The following is a 12925-nucleotide window of genomic DNA, read 5'->3' on the forward strand; positions in this document are numbered from 1 at the left end:
CTACTATCAAGTTTTCAAGTGACGGCGACTGAGATGGAGGGAGCGGCAGAACGAATGACGAATAAAAGAGATTTAATGATAGCTTTGAGATTCACACGAGCGAACGCTTGCTCAACATGGTTTGGTTATTGTGAGCATCTCAAGGAACATTTCGTTGTCGTCGACTGTAATTACGTCCTGAAATAAACGCACTAACCGGGAGCTGCACAGGTGTAAACATGCAGAGCAGCATCCTGATGATGATGAGCCGTCGTCACACCCACGCTCAGATTAACCATCTGAATCCGTGACTCACACGAGGAAACTAAAACCCTGTTTATATATGCACAGCGCTGATGCGTTCGTTCAGCCGTCTTTCCGTTTCACAGCAATTTTTCCGGCGCGTTTCGGAGGCGAACATCTTTGCTTGAAGTCTCTGGATCTGAGATAAGACCGCCGTACAAGGAGGACACAAGCGCTTCTGTCAGAAGAAAAAGCCTGCAAAATTTGAAATGTAGGATTTAAAGTAAGTCCCTGCTCATGAGAGCGAGCGGCTTTAAGTCCACAAACAAACGTCTCACTTTAGTGAATTTCAGAGGAAAAGGATTCTACAGCGTTGGGTTATGTTATAATAAATTTCACACCTTGAACTGAGAAGTGAATGGAGAAAAAGAGTCAATTCAGATTTAAATTATGATTTATGTCGCAGGATTTTAATGCAGAATTGTTTATGACACGCTGAAGATGTTGAAAACGGGATAAATGTTTCAATTAGTTGAGGTAAACATAAACTTTAACATTTAAATATGCTAGCTGAGCCATTAGATTAGTTTATATCAATCGCTTATATCAAATGTCAAAAATACTATTATTGCCTAGATGTAATTTAGTGAAACATTTCCACCAAACACATCAATCTGAAACATAAAGAATAGCTTATTACGTCGACAAATGGGGGTGATTTTGGGGAGGAGTTGCCGTTTTTTCTTCATGATGTTCACTGTGAATCAGTTAGCCATTAAAATGTTTAATAGTGTTTGTTGTTTGTTAGTGGAAGTGGAAAAATAAACCTTTTTTGTGTTGAAGAAATGCTGGAAGACTTATGGGAGTGAATGATTTTAAACCAAACAGACAGATTTCCAGAATCGAGTGAAAACTCTTCAGATTTGGATTCTGACGATCGGAACCGTCATGGCCGACAAGGCGACGCGCAGAAACACCAAGTTTGGAGATACGCTAAAAACACCAGAGTGTTATTTTTATATTCTGTGTTTAAAATCTTTTTTCTAATTTTTGTATTTTTGTAGAAAATTTTACAACAAGCATTATGGTAGGATTTTACTTAACGTGATGTTACTTTAAAAATGCGTTAGTTCTCCTTTCAGGCGGGTTTCCAACCTCTGGCTCCAAAGGCTCTGGTGTCTCTTCAGAGGCTTTTATTACCTCTGTTCCAACAGACAGACAAAACTCAGCAAAGTTTCTAAATACTAATTTAAAAAGTCAGTTGCAGCAGTTACTTTGTGTTTTAATGCAATATTTGCATTGAAAGGAGGATTTTTTTCATTAGATCACAAACTAACTTTTTGAATATTTTAAAACTTAATTGAAATAACATTGTAGTTCTTTTTTAAAAAAAAATCTAAACCAATTTTTCAAAAGAGTTTGTCATTTTCTTTCAAAGTTAATCAGCGTATCACCTACTGGTCTTTTTTTATAAACTGTGACATCTGTTAAGGATTTTAGACAAGACTCATAACTTTTTTTTCTCATGAATTTAGAAAGACATTTTAAATAGTTTTTTTTTTTCAAACAAACTGATTCATCATGGTCAAAGAAAATGGCTTCACTTTGATTTTTCCCATGACTCTGAATGTGCTTAAAGAAAAAAAAAAGAAAATTGAGAAAAGACTGAAAACCAAGACATCTTTGAATGAGATTTATACTATGAAATATTCTGGAAGATGTTGAGTTCATGAGAAGACATAAAAAATAAAGAACAGTCGTTTTTCTAATCATTCACTTGTATTTTATAACGTAAGCTTCAACATTTTTTTAATCTAAAATAGATTTAAGTTAATGAAAAACATCAGCATAAATGTCCAAGTTGACATAAAGTGGTGCTGAAGGCTGAAGATGTGTTGATCCTAAATGATGAAACATTTTTACTATTTAGAAAAAGTCCTGATCCAATCAACAAGTATACAGAAGCATCTAAATAACCTAAAATATTGAAATATTAATTTATTCCAGTAATTCGTCTTAAAAAGTGAAACTTGTATGTTGGATAGATTCATTACACATAGAGTAAAATTAAAACTTTTATTGCAATTAATATTTTAGATGTTTAGTACAGAAATGGTGAAATTCAGACCAGGTTACTTTAGAAACAAAACATTTACGAGACAGTTGTTCCAATATATCTGGGATCTGCTGCAATCCTTAATTATCAATATTATTTAATAAATTTACTTGATTGAGACCCCAAACTACAACTAGCCATAATCAGATCTTCATATTCAGAAAATAAAATACCTTAAAGTATAAATATCCCTTAGAAAAAACCCCAACAAAACCCACTTTGAACAAAAAGCATAACTCATCCATCATCTCTTATCCCTGACTAACTCCAAACAATCAGATTAATGAACCATACCACAGAGTACACAACACTAAATAAGAAAGGGGAACAGTGCGAGGAGGTCGTAAAGCTCACAAACATGTTTTCCCTCTGAGAAAAAGCCTTTGGTGATGTTATTCACTCCTCTTATTAAAGAACAGAGACGCGCTTCAGGCTGTCGCCATGCTTACAGTAAAACATCAGCAGCTTCTGGTAGCTTCTAGCTACAACACATGAACATCCACCTTACAGCTGCAAATTAGATTAACTCAAACTAACAGCAAATAAAAGCAAACTTCTTTGTATTTTTAATCACAATATAATAAGTGACAAAAGTGGCATTTTAGGCTTTAAATACAGTATAAAAGAAGAAAAAACACTTGAGTTTAATAAGTTTCAATTAGTCCAGACAATGTGAGGAATCTGTGAGGTTTATTGAGCCAACAACGGATCTGAAAACTGTAATGTTGGTATGTTACCCTGCAGTGAGATAGGAAAAGCTGTGATAGTTGGGTCTTTGCCCAATTGGACGGGTTGAGAGAAGACCTAAACAACAACAACAAGTGAAAACAAGAGAAATTTCTGCTGCCTTAGGAGTCAGGTTTTTTAAGGAGGTATTGATCGGAAAGCAGAGAAGAGCAAAGAAAAGAGGTTCTGTGTCGAGTGAGTTGCTGACTCTGTCGGGTCAGCTTGTGTTGAGAATGCAAAGGAAGTGACACTTGCAGTTTGTAAGTCTATTCAATACAAAGCAAGTTTTAGAAAGCCGGGACTGAGTCTGTATTTCTGAGACGAAAGGGAGTTTTACTACACAGACCAGCGGTGTCCACATATTTTGCTATGTGGGCAAAAATTGTCAAGTCAAAAGTACTTACAGGCAGAAAAATGTATAAAACCACAAAAAATTACAGTATGCTTTCTCCACTGCTCAAAAATAAACAAAGCACACAAAAACTCTAATAATTTTGTTATTTATTATAGGAAAGAGAAGTTTAAGTCATTGTAAATCCACAACTTAAAGAGTTTTTCAGTTTGCAAATTCTTTAGGGCCCACCACCCTAAAGGGCTCAGATGAAAATATTAAGAGAAACATTCTGCCTATTTTAAGAAATAAAAACAGAATTTGTGTCACTCCTCCTTTAAAAATGCCAGCTTTTTCTCTCTTTAAAAGTGTTTTACTCCACAACAAATGGAAAGGTCCAATCTAATTAGTAAATCCCTCTGCTAAATCCTTCTTAACCATAAAATTGAAAAATTAAGGTTCTAAAGTTAATATGTAATTACTTTTAGAAGGGTCCCTGCAGAGTTTATTTTGTAGCAGTGGAGGTAAACGTAGCTGCATAAATGTAAATAAATGTAGAACACTTGATTGACATCTTCAGTCAGAGGCTTCTTCAGATTTGCTGTAATACAGACTGCTACAAAAGATCTCTCCTGCCAACAGGCATCACCATCTGAACTCTGAAGAATCTGAATTAATGAGTTACAGTGACATTTAATTTGTTTGATTCTGTGAATGTGGACTGGCTGGTTGACCTTTGATGACCTCTGGAAACATTTATTAATATTTTTAAAAAGCTAGCAGCACAAACATTTATTTATTTATTTTTGCTGCACAAATGCTTGATACTAATTTTGTTTAATTTGAAGAAGGTGGGTGGCCATCTTCACTTAGGTCTGATTTATAGTTGCACCCAAATCATTTTGCCTGGTTAATGTTTGTCTGACAGAGAGTTTTCTGCTTAATCGCCCAAAGCTAGTGGTCTTGACTTTACATCCAAAGAAAATTTATCCAACTAATTACTGTACAACTTTTCATTTAATCGGACTGACGAACTGAAATGACTTCACTCACCGTGGCTGTTGCAGCGTGAAGTCTCCACCAGCCGGTTGTCTTGGCCGTAGCACACCATGGCCTGATAGCGGTAGCCCTGTCCGCACTCCTTAACGTCTCCCTGAACCTTCATCGCCGCGGTGCCATCTGCCCTCCCCCCCTCAGGCAGGATGCAGTCAGACCACTTCCCCACCGGCTGGGCATTGTACTTATCGCAGGGACAGTACTGCGTCTCGCTCAGAGGGTACATCTGTGTGTTTTTGCACTTGTCCTTCTTTTTGCTTCTCCCTGAAGAAGAGTGAAGAGGTACAAGAGATTAGCAAAAAACATATTCAAGTATTTGCTAACATCAGTGTGTCTTGCTCCAGTATTAAATTATGAAATAATAAGGAAGACATTAAAGGAGACATTTTCAGCAAAATTTACATTTTGTACACTTTTGTACTTCCACTTGGGTCTTAGCTGCTTCTAAAAACAAAGTGCTTATAAAAACCCACACAGCTGTTTCTTGGCAATAAGTTAATGAAAATGACCTGTTTCTAAAAACATCAGAATGTAACCATAGCCCGTTGCCTAGTAACCCCAACCCGTCACCTAGCAACCCTAGCACCCTAATTTCCTCTGGACTTAATGTCCCTTTGGGACTGATAAAATATTTTTGAATATGTATTCAAAAACATATTCAAAACTGCTCTTGGTCAGCTGGTTTTACGGCTGTGTGACCTGTACAATGGCTGCTGGAAAAGACAATGATTGGTTGTTAACACATTATCTAAGAATGGTTTTGAGCAAAAATGACAAGACAAAGAGCTGGAAGCAGATCGCACATGAACTAATGAGAAATTTAAAGTTTGTCGTTACTTTAAATTCCTCAGTTGAGATAAACTTTTTCATTCCAGCAGTCCATCATTAAGCAGCCATTTCACATGCAAATGAGGAGATGATTTGCTTTTTGACAACCTGAAATACCTTTACTGGCTTTTTTAATTTTTTTTCTTCTTAGAAAATTATTTTCATGTTTTTACCTTGTTTATTTCCCCATCCGGAACAAAGTTGCTCCTTAATTGCATCAAAGCTGTATGCTGTAATTTGTCTGGAAACGACTGACAGGCAGGAGAAAAGAATACATTATGTTCCACATAATGATATTTTTTTCCTTTTGCCACCCACTTTATCAGTTGACTGTGACACGGTTGTGTGGGGAATTTCAAAAGATGAGGTTATATAAAATTCAATCTTGAACTAAAACCTGAAGGTTAATATTGAGTCTCTTAATGTTTTCCAAGTAATACAAGTTGTAGGTTTAGTAGAAAAAGCAAAGGCTTCTACTCTGATTTCACAATGTTTTTATTTTCTGTTTGATCTCCCAGATTGCCCAGCTCACAGCGAGTAGAAAAACTACAAAATGAGAATTAAAGTATTAAATTGTGAATTAAATACCAAACATGGAGAGAATTGGAGCAAAGACAAGCATCATGAGTGACATTATTACTCCTGATCCACCTGCTGTTTATATGTCCTCAAACTGTCAACATTTTTGTTCTTTGTTCATGAAACCAGATATGTGAGAAATGAAATATCCCCTGTTATTTTAACAAAGCTGCTGTCCATCTGCTTATGAAAAAGAACAATTTAAACTCTTCTCTCTTTGGTCGTTATCAGACACTTTTCAAGTTTCTGTTTGCTGCTAAGTAAAACCACCCTTTAGTCAGGGTATTTGTTCCCATTAAAAGGCTTTTCTGAGAGTTTCTAACAACGTTCTGATGCAGACTGATTCAACTAAATGTTTGGTGATGTTTATTCTGGCCACAACCTCGTCTTTAGACACAGTCCACTGTTAGATCTGTTTGATAGGTTGATATCCGTTTTGTAGAAGCTCTCTTCATATTTGTCTGTCAGATCATTTTGTGAAGCTACATCAAAGTACAAATCTCCCCCTTGTCTCGTTCAACTTAGGGAAGTGCAAGGTTCCATTTTGTGGCCTCTGTTGTTAATAAGCGAACCTATTATGCAACATTTTGCATGTTTTTGTTCTTCCATTTGGGTCTCTGCTGCTTCTAGAAACCACACAAGCAATTAAAAAAAGACTTGAAAATCAAGTTAATGTTACGTTAATGAGCCGTTTCAAAAACTCTGAGAATGTAATGTCACAAATAAGCAGGCACTGCCCGTTACCAAGCAACCCCAGTGAAGCCCAGCACGTTACCTAGCAACCCAAGCTGAGCTCTGGAACGTTTGGCCAACTGGTTTTTCTGCTGAAAAACACAAGTGTTTTGTTGTCAGAGCTGTACGGTTGCATAATTGTGCATCCGTTTGCAGCCATCTTCATGTGCGAGTGTAAACGTTGAGTTGGGGGCGTGGCCAGCAGCAGCTTAATAAAATTTAAAGTGACAAGATGTCCTAAAACAGCTAAAAGGAGATCAAAATAGACAGAACTAAAATATTATCTTGAATGCTTTTGTGTAAATAATGTAATGAATATGTTTTTTATCACCCATAGACCTAACCTGGTAAAGGAAGCTTAGTAGGTCACATTTAAAGCTTCCTACTCTTAAGACTTCACAATTCACTGCACCAACATTGTCGTTTGATTTTTATGACCAGAAAGCATCTTGACTCCGCTGAAGCTGATAAACAGTTTTAGATTTGCTCTTTCCCTCCTGAGACGTCATTCTGAGTGGCACCTCACTGACACTGACCGACAGAGAAAACGAGAGGCTTTGAGACCGGTTCACAGCAGCGCATTGTTTGAGCCGTCTCCCCCAGTCCTCACCTATCAATGCCCTCTTTCTGGTGCGGACCCCCACACAGTCAGCTGTGCAGGAGGAGAACTTGGACCAGTTGGTTAACTGGCAGTCATCCTGGCAGGGGAGCTGACAGCGCTGAGTGATGGCGGGCATGGCCTTGGCGGACTTCAGGCACTCGCTGATGTCGGCCTGCGTCCCGTCCAGCTGGCGGCAGGACACAGCTGGGACAATCAGACGAGGTTAGGGAGAAAGAGAAAAAGTGTATAAATTAGGACATTAGTCTTTATTAGTGGTTTAACATACAGCTTGCCGGACATTAAAAGGTTGTTCAAGATCATGTTATGCAGTAGAATTTATTTTATTACTTTAGTTTTTTGTGGTTCCTACTGAGCACAGTTAACATAACATCAGAGTACCTTCAGATCTAGCAAATAAAAAGGAAAAGAAGTTTGAGTTTAGTACTTAAGTTGTGTTTTCACATCTGAAAGTCCAGTAGACTTGGTATGATTGAGGACCAAAATTGCAACATTTGTTACATTTTCAGCTGCTGTGGTTCACATTCACACTGCACTGTGTCAAACGATCCAAACTAATTGAAAAACCTGTTTCCCTCCTCACCTGTGGTGGCGCTGCACCAAGAACTACTGAAGGAAACCGCATAGAACCTCTGAAGAAGACCAGCACAACTTCCTTCTTCGAAAAATGTAAAATATTTCACCACAGCAATTTTGATCAAAATAGATCAAACTTTTGACCAAATTTTGACCAAAAATACTTGGTCCAAGTATTTTAGCTTAGTTTCTAGTGCAAATATCTTAGCAAAATTGAAATAAGACAAAACTAGTTTACAAGTAACTTTTTAGTAAGGTATAGAGGCTTGTTTTAAGCAAACAATTCCTTAATATTGATGAAAAAGTACAATATTGTTTTATTGGCAGATTATTTAACTTATAACAAGACATTTTCCCATGTTATCAGTTAATTTATCAGCCAGTAGAACAAATACTTTTTCATCAATATTAAGGAATTATTTAATTAAAACAAGGTTCTACATCAAATTTACGTTAATTTGTTTTATTTTAAGTGTAATAAGATATTTGCACTAGAAACTAGACTAAAATTACTTGGCAAGATTTTGTGTTTTTGCAGTGCACAGCGCTTTGGTGATTTATAACTTAAAAGTATTTTAAAATCCAGCCTGTGTAAGGATGTTAAAACTGGGGAGATGCGCTCAATTAGGGTTTATTCACACCAGTCCTGTTTAGTTTGTTTTAATTGAACTCTGGCTCATTTGTCTAGAAAGTGCAGTTTGTTTGGAGAGCTTGCAGAGAAGCGGATGCTCTCCATGTAGTAAGAGGTGCAGTGAGCATCCCTCTGGTGATTTGATTAAAAGTGTCACACATATTCCATTAACACCCTGGAACATTGTGTCACCTTATGAAAATTGCTTCAATAAATCTCATTTAAAGAACACCTGAACAAAAAATAAACTCAAGTTGCAAAATTCAGATTGGATCTCACGGGAGGTTTAAAAACAATTATGAAAGGAGGCAGACACAAATGCGTCCGCGCTTCGATTGGCTTAAAACGCCACAAGTCAATTAGCTTTTAGCTGCATCCTCCTGCTCTTTGTTCCTTCAATAAAGGGTATTACAAGTGCTGCTGCAGTATTTCATTTTCCTGTGACGCAGACGTTCTGCAGGGCTGTACCTTTATGGAGAAATCAATCTCTGAGCACATTTTGGTCAAACCCCCCTGGGCGCTGCTATTGGTTCGGAAAGCCTCTGTCTATTGGTGTGTGAGGTCACGTCTTATTGTTTGTGGGTTTGTGTGGGCTGCAGGGAGAGAAGAGCTTGTGGCTTTGTGTGTTTAATGGAGCCTCTACTGTGTTTTTTTGCCTTTAAGGTGAGAGTCTCTACAGGTAAATATCAGGACATAAGAGTTTCTCCTTTGATCCGAGTCAATAACAAAAACAAACGTGACAAAGTGTCACAAGGAATAAAATTGGGGATCTGATGTATAGTGAAGTTTTGCTTTTACTGTACAGTATTTTATTCTTTAGTCTGTCACACTGTGGAACAAGAACATATATTTATATTTGATACAGAAAAACAGTGCTAAATTAAAACATCTTTTTATTAAACAAATATAATGAACAGCGTCGAGTAGTAACTAGTTACATTTAATCAATTACATTTACTTGAGTAACTTTTTTGAAAAAATTTACTGTTAGGAGTATTTTTACTATGCTGTACTTAAAACCTTTACTTGAGTAATTTGATTATGAAGTATTTCTACTATTATTTTAGTAAAATCTTCTACCCACTGAATGGAAAACAAACATATTTTAACCAAAACTTCACCAGACACAGACCTGCAGGTTTTGTTAAAGTTTCATAAGTGTACATGTTATTTAAATTTTTTCTTTTGCCTGATTTTGTTATATTTTTTGTTACTTATATGAATTTTTGTCATTTTAGTCCTAAAAATACCAAAATTTCCACTTCACTATATATTTTGATCCATCTGATGATGTAATTTTTAAATATTAAATTATTTATAATTTGTTTAGTCACTCAGTACTTCAGTAGACTTTTTTACCAAATACTTTTTTACTCTTACTTCATATAAGATTGCTAACCTTTACTTTTACTTGAGTAAAGATGTAGTGCTACTCTTACTTGAGTACAATTGTTTGGTACTCTGCCCACCTCTGGTACTGAAATACACATTTATCTGACATCCCTGTACCAGTACAACTCACTTAACTACACAAATAGCTTCACAAACTTGGTCAAACATGTAAAAACAAATTTAGCTTTAATTTGTTCAGTCAGAAGACTATAGCAGCCAGTGTAAAATAAATAATAAAGAAACTGAAACTGACAAAAACAACAAGTTTCAAATGGTTCAGAAAGTCCAATTAGGAATTGTAAATTTGATGTAAAATAAATCACTCAGAGAACAAAGCATAGAATTACAATGAATAGATCTGTTTTTACGAATCGGACACATTGCCAGCAATCTAGAATATATTTCAATATCTAGATTCAGATATTAATATCAGATTGGTTCATCTTTATATAAAATCAGTGAAAACGTAAAAAAAAAAATCCCCATCATTGTGCTGAACGATGGACCTTAAAGCAGATTAAAACCAGATTGATTCTTTCCTGTAATAATGTGAGGTAGGGAAGAAGAAACAGCAAAATAAGAACTAATAAAAGCTTCGTGTTGGAGGTGGAACATAATGAAATTGATCATTCCCCTTGAAATTGGATCCTTATGAAACTTCCCTGGACTATACGTTACAGCAAAGCAGGAAGAAATATGCTTTCTGCTTTAAAGTACTTGCCACATATGCATGAAGCGTGGATAAACTGGGGAATGGACTGGTGTGTTTTAAAAGGAAAGGTGCAAAATCTTCTCCTAAGTTCCAACAAGAGACATTTGATTAAAATTGCATGACTCGAGCCTGAGGTGGGGGAAAAATATAATCAGCGAATCAACTCTCGACTGCCGAACTGGTCTCCAGAGGCGCACATCGAGATGTGAGAATATTTCCATCCAGATCTCAGGAGAGCTTGCTGATATTCATGAGAGTTTTACACTTAGTTTTTTCTGGCATATGAAAGCACAAGCATTTTCTGTACGTGCTATACTGGGATGAATGAGTGAAAAATCACCCACAAATCAAAGAAAATCAATGAATTATAAAAAACAAGGAGATGAAAATATTTGTTTTGGTACCTCGGGTCTGAAGTCCGGGTCCGCACGTCTCCTGAGCGCCTGGAGTTTCCTTTCTGAGAACCCAAGGAACCAGTTGGCACTTCCTCCACTTGTGAGTTTTCCACCTGAAAGTAAAGTTCAATCATGAATGATTTATTGCAGTCAAGTCATAATGTTCCAGCTGTCACACAAAAGATGCATTTTCAACATTTTAAGATACTTTTTTATAAGGTTTTCTATGTTTATGATGCACATTTCAAGTTCCAAAGATGTTTGTAGAATTTTATTTAAAAAATTTCAAATCTATGTAAACAAACAATATTTCCGACGTCATTTGTTTTATAAACGCAACTATTGTAATTCTCTGATGAACGTTTTGTTTTGGAATAAATACTGACTGATGGTGATAATTTCTCATTTCCTTACTCCTTGGAGTCGAACAAAATGTTGGCTTCTGTTTCTTCACATGGTTTTTACGAATTTACCAATAGGTCCTTATAAGGTTAAGATCTCTTTTCAAAATGTAAAAATATTTAATCTTTATATGTTTAGTTGAGGTTTTCCTGCAGGAACGTTTTCAAAGAAGCTGGCAATTTTCTTTTGCTTTTCTTTTAGCTCTGTCACTTCCACTAAACTGGAAAAATTGTATTATTGCATTGAAGGAAGTAGATTTGTAGCTTGGTGACATTTTTCATTAGTTTTAACAAAGATAATAAAACATCTACATTTTTCAATGTTTTGCAACCTAGTAAATCCTAAAATCTAAACTTGAAAAAACCCTGCGAAAACGCAAAATATTACCAATTGTTTTGTCTACTTTCTAGTGCAAATATTTTAGTACACTTGAAATAAGAGAAAAGTAACTTACAAGTAACCTTTCAGCAAGATAAAGGAGCTGGTTTTACATTAATAATTCCTTGACATTGATGGAAAAATAGTAGTTACACAGGTAGATTATTACACCTGTAACATAACATTTCTCCTGTGTTGTAAGTAAAATAATCTGCCTGTGAAACTGGAACTTTAGGAATTAAAGTTTTAGGAATTAGGAATAACTGACTTAAAACAAGCTTCTATATTTTGCTGAAAAGTTACTTCTAAATTAGTTTTGACTTATTTCAAGTGAGCGAAGATATTTGCACTAGAAAGTAGACAAAACACTTTGTAATATTTTGTGTTTTTGCAGTGAAAGCATAACAGAAGTTTTTCATCAGCACTTAAACCTTGGAACAGGTTTATTCAGTTATGTTTTTCTAGAAAGAAAAACCATTTACCTTAATTTTCCAGTTTAGCAGTGGATAGATTAGTAATGGAAAACCCATGACTTTTCTAGAAATGTTCCTGTATTGTTATAAATATGGAGTGTTTTGTGTTGTGAATTTAAAATTTGGAATTAGAGACAGAAGATACAATCTGAGAGGAAAATGTAATAAAAAATTAAGTAAATTTAATTTATTTAATTATTTCAAACATGTTTCTAAAAACCAGTAAACAACTGGACAGAGAAAACATGTGTAGTTTGTTTAATATGAACCAAAAACACCTGAAAGTTTCCAGTTTTATTGTAACTGTCCACCGGGACCACAGCGGTGCTTGTACCTGAAGCCGGGACAGACTTTGGGGACCTCACAGTCCTTCTCCTCTTCAAGCACCAATGGGCAATCCTGTCCTCCATTAGAAGGCATCTGGATGACCAGACGTCTCCTTGATTGCTTTCTCTTCACAACTTCACCACCTGGACAGACAATCAGTGGGGTAAAAATCAGAGAAAAAGCTGGACCTGAGAGTAAAGATAAGAAAAACGGAGAGCAGGAGCGCCACTGTAAACTCTAATTGGACAGCTGTCTTATGCATCCCACACACCTGATTACTTACAACAACAATGATACATTAAATTAAACAGTTAGGCTGTGTTAATGACCAGGATTACCTCTGTGGTATTTATAGTGCCTGAGATGCGCTGAAGTGTCTAATTAAGATCAAACAACCCTCTAAATCAGGAGAGCTAATTCTTTTTTAGCA

The 12925-nt window shown here is 36.0% G+C and overlaps 1 protein-coding gene across 2 annotated transcripts in view; it reads right to left on the reverse strand.

The window, feature by feature from the left end:
- The window catches only part of LOC102221553 (thrombospondin type-1 domain-containing protein 7A-like), a 201330-nt gene that overhangs the window by 49077 nt on the left and 139328 nt on the right, over nt 1–12925 (reverse strand). For both annotated transcript variants that reach the window (XM_023330941.1, XM_023330939.1), the window contains 4 exons: nt 12503–12638; nt 10925–11028; nt 7201–7395; nt 4449–4715 (listed from right to left, as the gene is read on the reverse strand). In XM_023330941.1, coding sequence (XP_023186709.1) covers nt 4449–4715; nt 7201–7395; nt 10925–11028; nt 12503–12638 — 702 coding nt within the window. The remainder of the gene's footprint in view (nt 1–4448; nt 4716–7200; nt 7396–10924; nt 11029–12502; nt 12639–12925) is intronic.

The sequence above is a fragment of the Xiphophorus maculatus genome, chromosome 3 (genome assembly GCF_002775205.1).
Source record: "Xiphophorus maculatus strain JP 163 A chromosome 3, X_maculatus-5.0-male, whole genome shotgun sequence".
NCBI classification, from domain to species: Eukaryota; Metazoa; Chordata; class Actinopteri; order Cyprinodontiformes; family Poeciliidae; genus Xiphophorus; species Xiphophorus maculatus.